The sequence below is a fragment of the Oratosquilla oratoria genome, chromosome 2 (genome assembly GCF_046742065.1).
Source record: "Oratosquilla oratoria isolate Oo_2021 chromosome 2, ASM4674206v1, whole genome shotgun sequence".
NCBI lineage: Eukaryota > Metazoa > Arthropoda > Malacostraca > Stomatopoda > Squillidae > Oratosquilla > Oratosquilla oratoria.
This window is the reverse complement of record NC_134778.1, coordinates 44,194,263-44,213,223: the sequence shown is the minus strand read 5'-3', so window position 1 is coordinate 44,213,223 and position 18,961 is coordinate 44,194,263. Positions and strand designations below refer to the sequence as shown.

The following is an 18,961-nucleotide window of genomic DNA, read 5'->3' as shown; positions in this document are numbered from 1 at the left end:
ACTGGAGGAAGTGGATAGTTTTAGATACTTGGGTGCAAGTGTAGCAGGAAAAGGTGGAGTGAAGGTGGAGGTAGAATGTAGATTGAGAGAAGCGAGTAAATGCCTTGGTGGTTTAAAGAGTGTAATGAGGAATAGACATTTGGGAATGGATGCGAAGAGGAGACTGTATGAAGGAGTGATTGTGCCAACAGCACTGTATGGGGCAGAAACGTGGAACATAAGAGAAGAAGAGAGAAGGAGTTTAAATGTGTTTGAGATGAGGTGTCTGAGAAGTATGGTGGGGGTTACTAGGCTAGATAGAGTGAGAAATGAGGAGGTGAGGAGGAGAACAGGGGTGAAAAAGGATTTGGGAGATAGGGTTGATGAAAGAATATTAGGATGGTTTGGACACATGGAAAGAATGAGTGAAGAAAGACTAGTAAAAGAGGTATGGAAGGCAGATGTGGAGGGAGTGAACATGAGGGGACGTCCTAGGATGAGGTGGATGGATGGGGTGAAGGGGGCTTTGGGGAAGAGGGGAATGTCTGTTGAGGAAGGAAGGGAGAGGACGGAAGACAGAGGTGAGTGGAGAATGGTTGTATATGGATGATGTTGTGACTGCATGAGGAGGAATGGGCGGGGAAGTGGGGGGTGGGGTAGTATGTGTGAGTAAATTTTGACGCAGCCCGAAGGGATTTCTCCCCGTCCTCGCCTTATATGCAAAGGGGGACGGAGAGGGGGGGTCGCCGATTAAATGAAGCGGCCTCGCTGTGGATGTACTGTGTCTTGCGACACTGCTTCTGACCCAGGGCGGTGGGCAGGGTGCAGGGATGACCCGTCATCCAGGAGGTGCTCAGATGAGAGGAAGGGTGGGAGGGGTGTGGAGTGTATTTAGGGATGAAATAGGTGGGAGTGTTTTTATGCCTTTCCCTTTTTGGCTACCTCCCTTGGAAGGGGGAAAAAGCCTTGGTATATGTATGTATGTATGTATGTAAAAATAGAATATCAGGTCAATATAAAATTGGTACAAAGGAAGTTAAAAGAGTCAACTTGGAAAGTGACCTATCTCAAATGACATGACACCAGACAAACATGTCAACAAATTAGTCAGAGAAACTTTTAACTTATTAAGATCAATGAAAGTAGCCTTTGACTACATGGATGAAGAAATGGTAAAGAAAATATTAGTTACACTGATAAGACCAAAATTGGAATATGCTGCGACACTATGGACACCTAGTTCTAAAAAAACAAACTAGAAAGAATTCAAAGAGCAATGACAAAGATTGCACTAACACACTCTAATTTGACATATGAACAAAGATTGGATAAACTAAATCTACCAACCCTGGAACAAAGAAGAGAAAGAGGTGATTTGCTAACCATCTACAGAATTATGAAAGGGATGGAAATTCTTGATAGAGACGACTTACTAAAGTGGGACAGAAGAAAAACAAGAGGACACAAGAAGAAACTTAAGAAAGATAGTTACAGAAGAGATCTGAAAAAGAATAGCTTACCATACAGAGTGATCGATATCTGGAACAAACTGAATGAGGAAACAGTGAGTGCTAAAACTATACAAGATTTTAAGAACAAACTGGATGCGGAAAGATACAAAAGTGGGTCACTACGAGCATCGCTCTCTTCCTGTAAAATACAACTGGTAAATACAACTAGGTAAATACATAAGAAAAAACTTGATGCCAAAAGATACAAAGATGGGTCACCACGAGCATAGCTCCTTTCCCGTATAATACAGCTAGGTAAATACATATATTAGATGATTAGGATCTATTCCCCTTGTAAGGGGGGTGGCCAAAACAAAACCCACACTTCACACAAAACCCATTTCACTTCCTTTCCATCTCTGGACTTTGTGGATGAAGGGTCATTCCAGTCCTCACACTCTATTGTTTGAAAGTTAATGTCAAGTCATCCTATATATAAGGAAGAAATGTTTCATCAAATGACTATGTACCAGTGCACAAGAAATATAATTGGTACAAGCACTGAACCTTGCACCAATAACGTTTCTTGTCTATGTAATGAAATGATGGAAGGACCAACAAGCTATGCCAACATGTTTGCAGATAATACAAAAATTATGAGAAGAATGAAAAATGAGGAGGATGGTAGAATATTGCAGAAAGATCAAAATACTATTTTTGCATGGAGCCAAGAATGGGAAATAAAGTTCAATACTAAAAAATGCAAAGTACTGGAAATGGGTAATAGTGGCAAAAGGCCATCCTTAAATTATTCCATGGGAAGTGAACACATTACAAAAGCAAAAGATAAAGACTTGGGAGTGTTTATAAAAGACAACCTGTCACCTGACAGACATATCAACAGGATTGTGGGAGAGACATGGACTACTGCAGAAGATTAAAGTGGTATTCCATTATATGGATGAAGAGATGATGAAAAAACTCGTCAAAACTATGATATGTCTAAGACTGGAATATGAGTCAGTAGTATGGTCCTTATACAGAGTGAAGGATATAAGTAAGATTGAGAGAATACAAAGGGCAACAACCAAACTGGTCCCCAACATGGCAGATAAACCATACGAGGAAAGACTAAAAGTACTGGGTCTACCAATTCTAAAAGATTAAAGAGAAAGAGGTGACATGCTTACAGTGTTTAGGTCACTAAAGGGGATAGATTGTATTGATAGAAGAGATCTCCTGATTAAAGATGGGAGGGCTTTAAGAGGTCATGGAAGTAAATAAAGACCACATGTCAAAAGGATATGAAGAAATACAGTTTTCCATATACAGTGATACCTTGAGATATGATTGCCCTAACATACGAAAAATTTGAGATACGATGAAATTTTTTTGAAAATTTATGCCCTAACATACTACAAAAAATTAAAGATACGATGTGGTGATGCACGATAATTTGAAATACCAGTGGTAGGTGGCAGACTGTTCGCTCAGTTCCTGACAATTCCTGGCTCTTCTGTTTGTGTGTGGTCTTCTTGTTTACATCTTCACTGTTTGTTTGTCGTGTTTGTGCCTGTTTTGTGTATTATCATTTTGATTTTTGTGCATAACCATGGGTCCTAAAGGTAAGGAAAAGGATAGTGAAAAAAAAAAAAAAATCTTGATGGAGATAGAATATGAAATACAGTAACTGCAAAACATGAGTGTGGTGTGTGGGTGAGTGACTTAGCCAAAAAATATAGATGCAATGCATCAACAATATCCATGATCATTAAGCAGAAAGATACAATAAAAAAGGTGCAGCCTTCCAAAGACATCACCATTATTTCAAAGCTTACAGACCTACATAATGAGATGGAGTGCCTACTTTTAATATGGATTAAGGAGAAGGAGTTGGCTGGTGACTTACAGAAACAATAATCTCAGAAAAGGATATTGCTATATTCCAAGACCTTAAATGTGATGCAGCTAAGAAGAAGTGAGAACCATCAGAAGGTACTGTTGGTGAGGAATTTAAAGGCAGTTGTGGATGGTTTGAAAATTTTAAAACACAAACTGGCATTCACTCTGTAATTAGGCGTGGAGAAGCATCCAGTGCAGATGTTAAGACAGCTGAAGACTTTATAAAGACTTGAATATATTGTAGCTCAAGAAGGATACATACTGCAGCAAGTTTTCCACTGCGATGAAACTGGGCTGTTTTGGAAAAAAATGCCTAGGCGCATGTTTATCACCATGGATGAAAAGAGACTACCCGGCCACAAGCCTATGAAAGATAGGCTTACTCTTGCCCTTTGTGCTAATGCTAGTGGCAACTGTAAAGTTAAGCCATTAACCCCTTCACTCCGGGCCAAAATCTCGCAGGCAGCATTAGCTGCCAGATGTGCGATGTTGCGTCATAATACTCACATTATAAAAAATAAAGTTACCCCTGTATTGCTCGTTTTCTCTTTCACCCGTGAATTTTGATAACTATAGAAAATATGATGAAGGCAGTTTACAGAGTATGGGGGTCACGCAGGTACAACTACAATAAATATAATCAAGACGCCGACATCGGCACCCTCGCGTACCCACTTACTCCTCATGACACCTATGTAGGTGTCATCATATCGAAGGGGTTAATTGTGTACCACTCTGAAAACCGCAGGGCCTTTAAAGCTCATAAAGTTTTGAAAGACAAATTACAAGTTATGTGGCGAGCAGATAGTAAGGCATGGGTGACCTGTCAGTTTTTTATAGAGTGGATGAACTTACCGGGTAGTTTTTGGCCCGGCTGTCTGTCAAGAAATACTTAATGGAAAATGGTCTCCCACTTAAGTGTTTCCTTCTCTTGGATAATGCTCCTGGTCATCGTCCAGGCCTTGAGGATGACATCTTAGATGAATTCAAATTCATAAATGTTGTGTATATGCCCGCAAATACATCTATCCTTCAGCCCATGGATCAACAAGTCATCTCTAATTTTAAGAAACTGTTCACAAAGCAGCTCTTCAAACATTGCTTTCAAGTTAGTGAAAACACCAACCTAACATTACATGAATTTTGGAAAGACCATTCCAACATAATCTGTCTAAGACTCATAGATCTTTCCTGACGAAGGGTTACCAGGAGAACCTTGAACTCGGCCTGAAAAAGCTATGGCCTGGTGTTGTTTCAGAGCAAGACTTTGAAGGATTCAAACAGCCACTAGAACCACCTGTTGAGGAGGAGATCATGTCCATTGGTTGTTCCATGGGGCTGGAGTTAGGTGAGGCAGATGTTGCTGATCTTGTTGAGGAGCATGCTAAAGAACTGATGACAGGGGATCTGAAGGAGTTACAGGAGATGACCCACTCGGAGGTGATGCTGGAACTCAGCAGTGAAGAGGAGGTGCTATTTCACATGAAATTCATGATATCCTTGCCAAGTGGCAAGAAGTTTCTGATTTTGTAGAGAAAAGCACCCTGAGAAATTGTCTACAGGGAGAGCAAGTGCCTTATTTAATGATATTTGTCTTACACACTTTTATAACATTAAAAAAGAGGCAGAAACAGACCACTCTTGATCATTTTCTCTTAAAGCGACCACCCAGTGGAGGTAATTAAGGTGAGGCCAAAAGAGCCAAAAATGAAAGTGATGATAAAAAATTAAATTGAAAAGCCCCCCAAAAAAGAATAAAAATTGAAAAGACCAAAAAATTAAATTGAAAAGCCCCAAAAAATTAGTTTAGCATTGTTTTTAATCATAAAAAAAAATCGAAAAAAATCTTAGTTATTTTTATTTCATTTGTATAAATGTGTGTGTGTTTATAATGTTTAATTGTGTGTTTATCATTACCCACTGTACATGTGTGTGTGTCATGGCTCTCGTTGCCCTCTCTCCTTCCCTCCTCCTCCTGGATCACACCTCCATTTGCCACTATCACCTGTCTCTCTGGTATGATATGATAAATAACATTTATCATAGTGTATTATTACTCATGTATTTATCTATAAATTGTGCTTGTTTTGTGTAATTTAAGTTTGTTTTGGGCTAATTTCATATCACTGGAATGGATTGATTATATTTCCATTAATTTAAATGAAAATAAAAGTTTTGAGCTATGATTTTTTTTTATATATGATGGTGGTCATGGAATGAATTAATTTCGTATCTCAAAGTATCACTGTAGATTTATAAATATGTAAAATAACTTAGAAGGTGATATAGCCCAAACTCAAATGATACATGAGTTCATATGTAAATATGATAATTGGAAATCAAAGACATAGATTAACCTCTTCAATATGACTCAAATTCTCACGGGCAGCATCAGCTGCCTTATGTATGATAATTCAACAATGCATGACAATATAAATATAAAGTTACAGCTTTATTACTTAGCCTCTTTCACTCTGAATGTTAATATCCACAGAAGATATGATCAAGCCAGCTCACAGAATATGGGGGTCACTCAGTTACAACCACAAAATAAATATAATCAAGATGCCAATGTTGGCATCCTTATATACTCACCCACACTTCATGATGCCTATGTAGGCGTCATCATATGGAAGGGGTTAAGTTAGAAATGTACATGAATTTTAGTCTAAGTTTGTTAGAAAATTAGAGAATAGGAAACAGGACCCAACAAGTATTACTTCTTTCCTGTAAACTACAATTAGGTAAATACTGTATTTGCAATAGGTCATTATAGATACATGGAAGAAATATTTAGGTTTGTGGTGTATGTCCAATGGAGTTGATTTCAGTTACTAATGCACAATATTTGCTCTTCAGAAAAACCAGAAAGCCAGTCAGGACCTGTACATGGCACGTGTTCTCCCTGTGCCAAGCACAAAACTCAAGCTGTCACGTATAGAAATCGAGTGGTCACGCTGCATGTACCCAAAACGTCTGGTTTCAGCTGCTTGCATGCTCAGACCTCCATCGTCTGCAATGCTGCATAATTGTCATGCTCACATTACATTCAAGGTATGTGGGTTTTCCCATAAAGCTGTGGGATTTTTCTGTCATTGGCCTGTTCTAAACTTGACACCAATTTAAATTACCTGACAGCTATTTTGACTTGGCATTTATGTTGTCAATTGACAGGGTTTTCTTTTGTGAGAAAAGCAAAAATCAGAAGGAATGGACAGATTGAATAATTGTTTCTTGCAATTGACTTATAAATTTGTTTAGTTTTTTAGATACTCTTTAAGAATTTTTTTTAGTTTTTAGATACACACAAAGAAATTATTTAGTTTTTTTAGATACCATAAGTGCTGATATGGTATAAATTTTTGTGTATAATCTCTTTCAGGTTTTTAATTTGTCCCTTGGGATGGAGTATGAAGGTTCATCAGTTACACTTATCAAAGGATTTTCACCATCCTTATACTATAAGTCTTTGTTGCTGCCATCATATTGGTCATCACCTCACCAACCAAGATTGGAGGCTTTTATTCAATCAGGCAAGCAAAAATCATGCATTGCTACTTTGATTACTGTTATACCACTAGGCTGTACTTCTGTCAGTCAAACTTGAAGGAACACTCATTGTACTGGAACATTATACTTTCACTTGAGAGAGGAGTAATAATTTTCTGTAATTCAGGGTTAGACATTAGATTAATTACTACTCACAAAATTTTAAAAGTTATCACTGGAGGAAGAACCATACAATTAGATAGCTGCATAATTTTTTTTAACATATTAAGCTAAAGAGCATGTGTGATGCTGCTATGTAAAGGATGGGAGAAACAATAGCAATGCAGAATCTAGAGAAATGGACACTGCAATATTATTGAGATATTTGTAGAAATGGGTTATGAACAGTGTATGACAATTGTATGTAGAAAATGTACATGGCAGTAAGCACAATCTTTAATGTTTGATGTAAGATGTTTTTGAAATTGGAGAGAATGTTTTGGATCTTGTTAAGTATGTAATATGAAGACAAAGTATGTAACTGTATGCATATTCAAGTGGAAGACTTGGCTGTATGTTTTTTATGTTAGATCATTGTACTTAAATGAGATGAAATTCCATTGGCAGATAGTTTTAGTGTACGGGTGAGTGTGCCACAAGTATTTCTCCTGCATACTCTTTTGATGTCTTGGACAACCCCAAACCCACAACCAGAGCACCTCCATCAGGACACTTTAGTACAAGATGCTCTTGCAGCTAATAGTAAGTATCATTACATAACATCTGCCCTGTGTGAAGAAATATTCTTTTCCATTTACTTAGCCACTTCAGTATGAGTAAAATTCTCGCACACAGAATTGGCTGTTATATATGCAATGCAACACATTACTCAAGGAGGAGAACGGGGGTGAAAAGGGAGTTAGGGTTGGTGAAAGAGTATTGGGATGGTTTGGACACATGGAAAGAATGAGTAAAGAAAGATTAGTAAAAGAGGTGTGGAAGGCAGAGGTGGAAGGAGTAAACATGAGGGGGCAACCAAGGATGAGATGGATGGATGGAGCAAAAGGGTCATTGGGAAAGAGGGGAATGTCTGTTAAGCAAGGAAGGGAAAAGGCAGAAGATAGGGGTGGGTGGAGAATGGCTGTGTATGGATGATGCTATGATGCATGAAAGGGAGTGGGTGGGGGGATGGGGGTGAGGGAGTATGTGTGAAAAATAAATTGACGCAGTCCAAAGGGATTTCTCCTATCTTCTACATTTCTACATGAGAGGATGGAGAGCAGGGGTTGCTGATTTAATGAAGCATCCTTGCTGTGGATGTGCTGTGTCTTGCTGCACAGCTTCTGACCCAGGGCAGTGGGCAAGATGCAAGGATGACTTGTCATCCAGGAGAAGCCAAGATAAGAGGGAGGGAGGGAGGGGGTGGATAGGAGTGGAGTATGTGGGGATGGAATGGGTGAGAAAGGATTTTATGCCTTTGTTTTTTGGCTACCTCCCTTGTAAGGGGGAAGAATTCTTCAATATATATATGTATATATAAAATATAAAGTCACTGCTGTATTACTCATTCTCTTTTACTCATAGTAATAATAAACACAGAAAAGAAAATGTGATCAAACCAGTTCACAGAATCCAGGGGTAACTCATGTACAACTACAAAAAGATATATAATCAAGATGCTAATGCCGGCATCCTCGTGTACCCACTTGCACCCCATGATGCCTACATGGGCATCATTGTACCGAAGTGGTTAATAAGATATAGGGATGAGAGGAAGGGAGTGGGCATGGAATGGGTGGGAGTGGAATTATGCCTTTTGACTTTGGCTACCTCTCTTGTAAGGGGGAAAATGCCCTTGATATATATATATATATATATATATATATATATATATAACGTAGAAACCACTGTTGGAGTAGAAAAGACTGGAAACGGGGAATCTATATATTTCGATTGCAAACTGCAATCCTCTTCAGTAGATACTGAAGAGGATTGCAGTTTGCAATCGAAATATATAGATTCCCCGTTTCCAGTCTTTTCTACTCCAACAGTGGTTTCTACGTTATTGACAAATGTGTGATTACATTTTTCACCTGTAATATATATATATACTGTATATATATATTTCCTAAAGCTTTCTCACATATCCGTCTTACCACAAAAATCTGATCCATGAAACCACTACCTGCCCTAAACCCACACTGTTCCTCACCAATTACTCCCTCTGTTCCTCTCCTAATTCTCTCAATCAAGACTCTCCCATAAACCCTCCCAACTGCACTTAACAAACTGATCCCTCTGAAACTACTACACTCACACTTGTCCCCTTTTCCCTTGTAAAGTGGAACTATACAGGCACTCCTCCAGTCCTCCGACACTCTACCTTCTCTTAAACAAACATTAAATAACCTCACCAGCCAGTCCACCATCACTGTACCTCCTTTTTTTTTTAGACATTCTGCATGACACCCATCCAACCCAGGTGCCTTACCTGCTCTCATCATCTTAACAACTGCCTTCACCATGTATTTCCTTATTTCTCCTCCATTTTCCTCACTATCACAGTCATTTTCTTAGCTCTTCCCACTGCAACTACTTCTCCCTCCCTATCCTCCTTCACATTTATCAATTCCCTAAAATACTTTACCCATTCTTCTCTTACTGCTTTCTCTTCCATTATCATCTCTCCATCTGCACCTTTTACCTTTTCTTCTCTACTTGATTCGCCTCCTCTTCCTCTCTTAATTTCTTTCCAAAACATCTTTTTATTACTTTCAAAATTTTCCATTATACTCTTACCCCATTTCACATCTGCTCTCCTCTTTGCCTCCTTTATCTTATACTTTACTTTTCTTCTCTTTTCTTTGTATCTATCATGTGATTCTCTTGTCCTATTTGGTAACCAATCTGTGAATACTCGCTTCCTCTCTTCTACAACCTTCCACGCTTCCTCATCCCACTACTCACTAACCTTTCTTCTATTTCCTCCCATCCTACAGCTACAACTACAAAATAAATATAATCAGGATGCTGACGCTGGCATCCTCATGTAACGTCTATGTAGGTGTCATTGTATTGTAAAGGTTAATGGTATTAATTATATATCTATTATTTTTACTTTTATTTTTCAGAGTATGGATCTCTGGAAGTGATCATCAGTGCTGTAGAAATGAAACTGTGTCAAACACCTTCTCTTAATGCTACAATGGGCACCATTGGTGGAATATCCATGGCTCTGCACAAACCCACTGGAGGCATGTCATGTCTTTTCCTTTCTGGACCAGAAGACAAAATGGGCCTTGAGATTCTTCTCCCTGAAACTGTATCCGTATCTGACAAGCTTGTCAAATATTCGTGTCAGTATCCAAGAAATTTCAGTGATGAAAGTGTGCCATGTATTCTAGCAGTGGGGATGAAAAAAGTAGCCATTTTGTTTGATCCCCAAATTCTCAAATGGCTGAAGTATTCACCAAGAAAGTTAGAGGGGGATGAGTTACTAGACCGGATATACTTGAAGAAGATTTGTGATGTGCGTGGTATTCCTGTGCCAGTGAAGGGTGCCTCTGAATCGGAGTCAGAAGTTACAAAAGTTGAATCCTCAACAACGACATTTTCTGAGGCAAAAACAGGAAGTTGGGGGCTGCTTTTCTCCCAGCAGAGTGCTAACGTGGAAAAAGAACCTCAAATGTGGAAGGAAACATTTATTGACTTGTACCCCATTATCAGTCGTCTACTTATTCACATTGACCTGGATACTACAACTTTGTGTTTCTCTACTTCCCCGTTAAGCATAACATCGGAAACAGGTCTGGTCAATGCTGTCCATCGGACTTACCTAACCAGAAGTGAAAGATCTCATCTAGGAGACACCATTATTGCATGTCTCCCTCACTTGGTGTTGAGTAATGCAGCACAGAAACAGAGTCTCTTACATAATGTTCATGATGTTCCTGTCATCTTGCCAGTTGATGTGTGGACTTCAGGTAAGATTTCTTTTTAAGTTTTTCTTTCACTTCCAGGAAATTAATTGTTGGCTATTAGTTTTAAAAGAAAGAATTTGAAATGATTTTATATAAAGTATATGCCATTTATATTCTTTTATTTTAGTTTCTCAGATCCCAATATTTTGTTGTTTTTTGTTTTTCACACAGAATTCTATGCCATTAAGATTGTGGTAAAGAGTAGGAGGGGCATTAAGGAGCATAGGATATGTAATCAATCAATCAGTCCATTGCCCCAGGTGTCTCTTGTAGAAGACACACAGATATGTAATACACTATAATGTTAATGCTAAGTTACTCTAAAGGATATCTAAAATGATAAGTATATTTCTTTTTCAGAGCGGGACAAGCTTCCTTGGTCTCTGAGTATGAATAACTTCAGTATGTATAGTCTGCAGGGCTCAGGTGCCCATGTAAAGCTCATGATACTAAAGCCTGTGAACACTACAGCAACTTTAGCAATTACTACAAAACACCAGGTAATATTATTTTTTTGTTCTGTTTTTCTCTCCTTAGCTCTTTGTGGATGAAGGGTCATCCCTGTCTCCTGCTCACTGCCTGAGTCAGAAGCAATGCAGTAAGACACTGCACATCCACAGCAGGGCTGCTTTATTTACAAAAGGTCTGGAAGAGCTCATAAAGGACAATCTGTCACTTGACAAACATATCAGCAAGAATATGGGAGAGATTACTAATTGCTGAAGAAAATGAAGATGATTTTTCATGACATGGATGAAGAAATGATGAAGAAAATTAGATCTTAATCCATCCAAGATTGGAATATGCACCCTACAGTATTGCCCAAAAATATATACCTTTAATTACTGTTCTCATTTTAACATTTCTACATAGCTTTACTCTTCAGTATTTAATTAATATTTTAATTTATCACTCATCTCAACAAGTGACTGCTCTGCAGTTTTTTCAGTATCACCTGTCAGATAAACTTAATCAGTCCACTGTCATGTGTCATGTCTCTATATTATAGATAGAATTTAGAACCTTGCTTTTTCCAAAATTAAACTAGCTAGTACATGATATTGTGCACAGATGTCAAAGCTTTCAATATTTTTTAAGCCTGAGTAAATGCAGACTGATAGATGAAACTGTTGTGAATTTGTGAGTCTACTGTTGGTGTTTGTTTTCTTAGTTATGGGAGTCCATCAAGAGGATGAAGAGGTCTCCCCCATGCTCACAAAAAGAAATAGATTATATGAAGTCATAGTCTAGTCTGTATAGAGAAAGTTTATTATGATATAGTATCAATAAAACTGTCTCTGCTTTCAGGGTCCAACATTGAACCAGGTTGGGGTGGTGATACATACTGACATGAGCCCACTAGACTTTTGTGGCAGCCAGTCGCAGGTGGCTGCTCACATCAGTGTACTCGAGAATGTGCTCAATTTGATCACAATGATCATGCCAGATCCAGGAGATGCTGTGAGTTGAACCTTCCTACTTACTGATCTTAATTTTCATGAATGTTCAGAACTTTCAATCCTCCCTTTGGGTACCACAGCATAGTCTATTAATTTTCATCAGTTTAGATTAAAGAAATAGGTTATTACATTTGTAATTTGATATGGCCTACCAGTGTTTTTTAGTGTTTGCCATTGAATCTGTCCTGACTAAAAAGGTGTCATTAGAAATGAGTAAAATAGTTTGGCAGCAGTCAGAATGGAAGACTGAATAGCCTTCAATTGAGAAAGGATTAGTCAAGGTAGGTTAACCCCTTCCTTATTGAAGATGGCGGTGGCAGTGAAACATTATGTCTAATGATACTGTGTTTCATCTCTTCTTATGGATGGTGTCCGAGATGGCTGACAAGTCCAATTATGGTGTGGAATCTTCTGGGACATTGTGGACACTGGATGGCTGGAGGAGGACAAGGAGCAGCAGGTTGTTGCCTTCTGTGTTGCCATTTTTCCTTGACTTTCTGTTCTTGCATGTTTTCAAACATTTCAGTTCCAGTCATGATGGTGTTGTGCCAGTGTTGTGACTGCTTGCAGCTACTTCCTAGGTCTCTGGATTAATTACAGTTGATCTGAAGGTGGATTTCAACTGGACTTGTATCTATTAAGGGGACAACCACAGTGGTGGCTTTCCTTAGCCAGCTTGCTGAAGAGGATTTGCCAGGGGAGCCTTGTTTCTGGCATCCTTGCAACATGTCCGGACCAGCAGAGTCAATGCCTCGTGATTGTATCTTCCATGCTTTGGCTTCAGGCATGGGAGAGGACATTGTAGGTGACATAGTTATCCCATTTAATATTTAGGATAGATCAAAAATTTTTGTTGAAATCACTTGAGCTTCGTCAGATCTCTGCAGTAGAGTGTCCACATTTCACAGCCGTGTAGGAGGGTGGAGACAAAAATGGTATTGTAGCCCTTTAGTTTTGTTTTCTGGTTGAAGTCCTTGTTGTTAAAGACTTGGTGATGCAGTTTCCCAAAAGCAACATGGGCAGCTCCAACGCAGTGTTCTACATATGTTGGTAAGAATGCTGCCAAAATATGAGAAATGGACTACTTGTTCTAATTATGTTCCAGCAATGGTGATGTCAAAATCTGGCAGGGGTGTTGTTGGAACTGGTTGTGCCAGGACTTTAGTTTTCTGGATGTTTACACTCATACCAAAACAATGATAGGCATCGGCAAAGTTATCCACTGATTGTTGAAGATTGTCAGGTGATTGGCTGAGAGCAGTATTGTCATCCATTCATTAGAGTTTAGCAATGGTCTTGGTGGTGGTCAAGTGTCTGGATCGGAGTTTAGGTAGGTTGAACAGTGTGCTGTCAAGTCAGTACCTTATATCAATGCCTGGGTTGTTAACAGGAATCTCGTACATCATTGCAGTGAGATATAGGGTGAAGAGTGTGAGGGCCAGGACGCAGCCTTGTTTAACAACAGCCCACATGTGATATCAAACTGCTGATAGCTTGCCTTGGTGGAGCACTTGGCTTGAGATATTTTCATGCAGGGCTCAAACCAGTGAGATGTAGTTGTCTGGACATCCAAAACAGCTGAGGACCCTCCACATTGCAGCTCTTGGAACATGATCAAATACTTTTTCCAAGTCATAGAAAACCATGAAGAGGGGTTTCTGTTGTTTTCAACTTTTCACTTGCAGCTGTCTTGCACAAAAGATCATGCCACTGGTTTTGTAAGATGCATGGAAACCACATTGTGACCCAGGGAGTATTTGTCCCACACTTTATTGGAGGGCTGCAGTTTAATCAGACATGACCTTTATCATCACTTGAAAGCTTATCTAATGTATGGGGCAGAAACATGGAACATGAGAGAAGAAGAGAGAAGGAGTTTGAATGTGTTTGAGATGAAATGTCTGAGAAGTATGATGGGGTTACTAGGCTAGATAGAGTGAGAAATGAGGAGGTGAGGAGGAGAACGGGTGGAAAGGGAGCTGGGAGATAGGGTTGATGAAAGAGTATTAGGATGGTTTGGACACATGGAAAGAATGAGTGAAGAAAGATTAGTAAAAGAAGTGTGGAAGGCGGAGGTGGAAGGAGTGAATATGAGGGGGCGTCCTAGGATGAGTTGGATGGATGGGGTGAAAGGGGCTTTATAAAGAGAGGAATGTCTGTAGAGGAAGGACGGGAGAAGACAGAAGATAGGGGTGAATGGAGAAGGGTTGTGTATGGATGAGGCTGTGATGCATGAGGGGGAGTGGGTGGGGGATGGGGGGTGAGGAAATATGTATGAGAACAAATTTGATGCAGCCTGAAGGGATTTCTCCCCGTCTTCTCCTTTTCTGCATGAGGGGACGGAGAGGGGGGGTCACCAAATTTATGAAGCAGCCTTGCTGTGGATGTGCTGTGCTTTGCGACACTGCTTCTGACCCAGGGCAGTGGACAGGATGCAGGGATGACCCGTCATCCAGGAGGTGCCAAGATAGGAGGGAGGGAGGAGGGTGGAGGGGAGTGGAATATATGGGAAATGAAATGGGTGGGAGTGATTTCTATGCCTTTTCTTTTTGGCTACCCCCCCGTGTAAGGGGGGAAAAGCCTTTGGTATATGTATGTATATTATATTGTATTATCTATTTTATTTATTCTATTAATTATTTATTACTATTTATCTTATTACACATTATCTATTTTCTAAGTGACTTCATCCTTCCCTGAGGCTGTTGCTGGTTTCTTGGAGGTTGCAGGTCTTCTGCAAAAGAGACCAGGGGCAATGGATTGATTGATTGATTGGTTTTTATTCAATACAGCCACCATCTACAGTGTCTACTCCTGCTCCAAGTGCTAGTAATTTGGTGGAAGGGATATCAGGGACACACCCGGCACAGCCACAGAGCCATTCACAGGCAGCTGGTGGTCAGGGAGTCAACACTCACGGTTCGGCACATGGAACACAGACGGGTGCACCCAACTGCAGTTCAGAGCCAAATACTCCACTGATGGCAGACGTTGATGTGGAAGAAGAAAAAGGTGAAATATTTTTGTTTGAAGGGTGGTAGTGAACCAAGGCATAGAACTTGCTGCATTACTTCTGACCTGGGCAGTGGGCAGGAGACACGGATGACCCTTCATCCATGTGGAGCTAAGATGAAAGGGAAACAAATTAGTGACAGATGAGAATGGGATGAGTAGGGGGTGGATGCATGCCTTGGCTGGCTACCTCCCTTATAAGGGGGAAAAAACCTTTACTATATAGATAGCATAAAACTACTTGCCATTCATTTTCATTCACTGTTCTGTGTGGAGGATTTTTGTTTATGATTGTTGGTGGTATATATGGATTGTTTTATTGTAACTTTATTATTCTTAAGTCTTTGTTTTGAACTGTCTGTATAAATTAAATGCCCTGTTTATTGTATTCTGCAGTGCAAACTACTGTGGAGTCAGACAGTAGTACAGGACCATTTGTGACTGCTTGGGTGCAGTGGACAGTTGCTCGTGTTTCGTTATCACTGTATGCTCATGATGGATGTGAACAAAGAAGATTGAGGGCAGAAATGGAAGATCTGACTATGGCACTTGATCTCCACCAAGTGTATTCCAAACTGAAATGCAAAGTAGCAGCTATTAATCTTCTTCATTTTACCAAGAGGTATATGAATTATATTTTTGTTTACTTTTGCAAATGAAAAAAAAAGCTTGTATACTTCCCCACTCTCTAATTTAGTGTCTAGATGGGTGACTTGAAGATTCTGCCTGATGGGGAAAAGATGCTGAAGCTGAATAGAAAGATTACTTCATGGCTTTTTCCCTCTCTCAAGAGAAATAAGAACCACTAGCATATTTGTGTTTGGGACACTTTCCAGCTCCAAGATAGTATCATACATGAATTTGAGTTTAGGTATGATGAATTGGAGAGAAGGAGGTGGGACCCCGTGAGTGTTGCTCCATTCCTGTATGCTACAAATGGGGAAATATAATTGGGTAAATACTAGCACAGAATAGGCGAGACCACAGAAACAAACTGTCATACTTCAGGGATTTAAGATTATATAGCTGTGCTAACCTCACTGATTCATGCAGTTTTGAATGATTGACCTTTGACTTTTCACCTTCAGATGGTGGCACCATAGTCTGCAGCCACAATTGGTAGACTTACTTTAATTACACTTAGAGGCCATTATTACTGTACCATAACAAAATCACAAGACACAGGTTGAACACTTTATGATTAGTAACAAGAACGTGAAGGTGGAGGTAGAATGTAGATTGAGAGAAGCGAGTAAATGCCTTGTTGTAATGAGGAATAGACATTTGGGAATGGATGCTAAGAGGAGACTAAATGAAGGAGTGATTGTGCCAACAGCACTGTATGGGACAGAAACATGGAACATAAGAGAGGAAGAGAGAAGGAGTTTGAATGTGTTTGAGATGAGGTGTCTGAGAAGTATGATGGGGGTTACTAGGCTAGATAGAGTGAGAAATGAGGAGGTGAGGAGGAGAACAGGGGTGGAAAGGGAGTTGGGAGATAGGGTTGATGAAAGAGCATTAGGATGGTTTGGACACATGGAAAGAATGAGTGAAGAAAGACTAGTAAAAGAGGTATGGAAGGCAGATGTGGAGGGAGTGAACATGAAGGGACGTCCGAGGATGAGGTGGATGGATGGGGTGAAGGGGGCTTTGGGGAAGAGGGGAATGTCTGTTGAGGAAGGACGGGAGAGGACAGAAGACAGGGGTGAATGGAGAATGGTTGTATATGGATAATGTTGTGATGCATGAGGTGGAATGGGTGGGGGGATGGGGTGTGAGGTAGTATGTGTGAGCAAAATTTGATGCAGCCCGAAGGGATTTCTCCCCGTCCTCTCCTTTTATGCAGTGGGGGGATGGAGAGGGGGGGGTCGCCGATTTAATGAAGCGGCCTTGCTGTGGATGTACTGTGTCTTGCGACACTGCTTCTGACCCAGGGCAGTGGATAAGGTGCAGGGATGACCCTTCATCCAGGAAGTGCTCAGATAAGAGGGAGGGTGGAGGGGTGTGGAGTGTATTGGGGATGGAATGAGTGGGAATGATTTTATGCCTTTTCCTTTTTTGGCTACCTCTCTTGTAAGGGGGAAAAAGCCTTGGTATATGTATGTAACAAGAACACATGGACATGTTTTACTGTAGACAGAGATTGAGGGTAGTATGGGAAGGGAATGCTCTCCACAATGTGCCCTTGTGATCACATGATCACGACACCAATCACAAAACAGATTGTGTAACTAATTGTTGGGGATCATGTATAGGGTTTTGGGAGAGAGATTTTTGCAGGTTTTCAACAAGAGAGACCAGGAGCAATGGATTAATTGATTGATTGAGAAAGAAACTTTAAGAAGAGAGTAGGAGAGAGATTCATGAGGAGTGAACTGGCAGTAATGGTGTCGATGGGATGAGGTACAGTTATCATGTGGTTTAAATGAGTAGGAGTGAAAGGGATGAGGATTTTCCTTTTCAGAGCTAAGCTTTCTTGTTTTGAGGGTAATGGGTGATTAGTTCAATTGAAATTTAAGATTGTATGTGGTAATTGATCAGTTGATCATCAATCAATCATATAATGATAGATGTCTGTATAGATATTGTATACTAAAACCTTTACCTGTTTTATAGTAGAAAATCTTTGTTCATGTTCTGAACCTGGATGATTTTCTGTTGATATTTTGGTTGTGAATCTTTATCTTTACTTTGAAATACAGAAGTGGCTGCGCTAGAATTTGATGAAGACTTGCATTTAATGTGATTGTTTACTTTTTTCCTTTTCAGAAACAATACGTGGGTTGTCGGTGAACATGAAGGCATTGTTATGACCTGTAATGACCAGCTGACTCACGACCTGAAAGTCATAAATCCTCGCTCGGGCACCGTTGACTCTCATTTTCATTCCCTAAGTGCCAGACAACCTGCTCCTCCTCCTGAGCAACCCAAAACTCATGGGTTCATGTCACTTACATTCACTTCAGCACTGTGCAAGAATGTACACAACAAGTGGAATCAACTTATTAGGAAATGTTTAAATGAAGAAAGGTGAAGATTCAGATTTATAATTTATTTTTGTAAATATTCTTTATTTTGTTTCACATTTCCAAACTAAATCAACTACTGTTTTATTCCAGGTCTATGGTAACAGAGAAGAACCTTCCTCGGTACATCAGTGAAGTGGATATCCGGATACAGCCCTTTGATTGTGTGTGCTTTCCCTCCTCGTTACAAATATTCACTTCCGTATACGAACCTCTCTTTCATCTAAAGGTGCCGCAGCAGTTGATTCAGACAGCCACAACTGCTTCCAAAGAACCATTTAGTATTGGCTTCAACAACCACACCATCCCACTAGTCTATCTGCACACTGAAAGTATTCGTGTGTTCTTCCCAGCCAAAGATACAAGCAGTGAAGATTTGTCTGTACATAATATGTTTCTTCTCCAGTTAGACTCAGTTCTAGTAACTCCTCAAGTGGACAATCCACTTTCAAGGATCATGATTCGTCAAGATATTTACCGCATGGCTGAACAAGCAAGAATATTGGGTGTGCCAGGTTCAGAAGTTGAGGATCGTCAGTATCAAATTGACTTCATTGGCTTCAGTATTAGCACAGGTATTTTAGTCCATTCTTAATCTGATGTTGAAGTGTAGAAAAGAGGTAAATAGAGTAAAGATAATATTCTTAATTTTTGTAAGTACA

At 39.8% G+C, this 18,961-nt stretch overlaps 1 protein-coding gene across 2 annotated transcripts in view; it reads left to right on the top strand.

Annotated features, from left to right (window-relative positions):
- Vps13B (vacuolar protein sorting 13B) overlaps positions 1-18,961 on the top strand; it is an 88,202-nt gene that overhangs the window by 36,603 nt on the left and 32,638 nt on the right. For both annotated transcript variants that reach the window (XM_076208121.1, XM_076208112.1), the window contains exons 14-23: positions 6,192-6,386; positions 6,715-6,865; positions 7,449-7,583; positions 9,953-10,804; positions 11,162-11,301; positions 12,110-12,262; positions 15,054-15,273; positions 15,670-15,895; positions 18,043-18,303; positions 18,393-18,874. In XM_076208121.1, the coding sequence (XP_076064236.1) occupies positions 6,192-6,386; positions 6,715-6,865; positions 7,449-7,583; positions 9,953-10,804; positions 11,162-11,301; positions 12,110-12,262; positions 15,054-15,273; positions 15,670-15,895; positions 18,043-18,303; positions 18,393-18,874 (2,815 nt within the window). The remainder of the gene's footprint in view (positions 1-6,191; positions 6,387-6,714; positions 6,866-7,448; positions 7,584-9,952; positions 10,805-11,161; positions 11,302-12,109; positions 12,263-15,053; positions 15,274-15,669; positions 15,896-18,042; positions 18,304-18,392; positions 18,875-18,961) is intronic.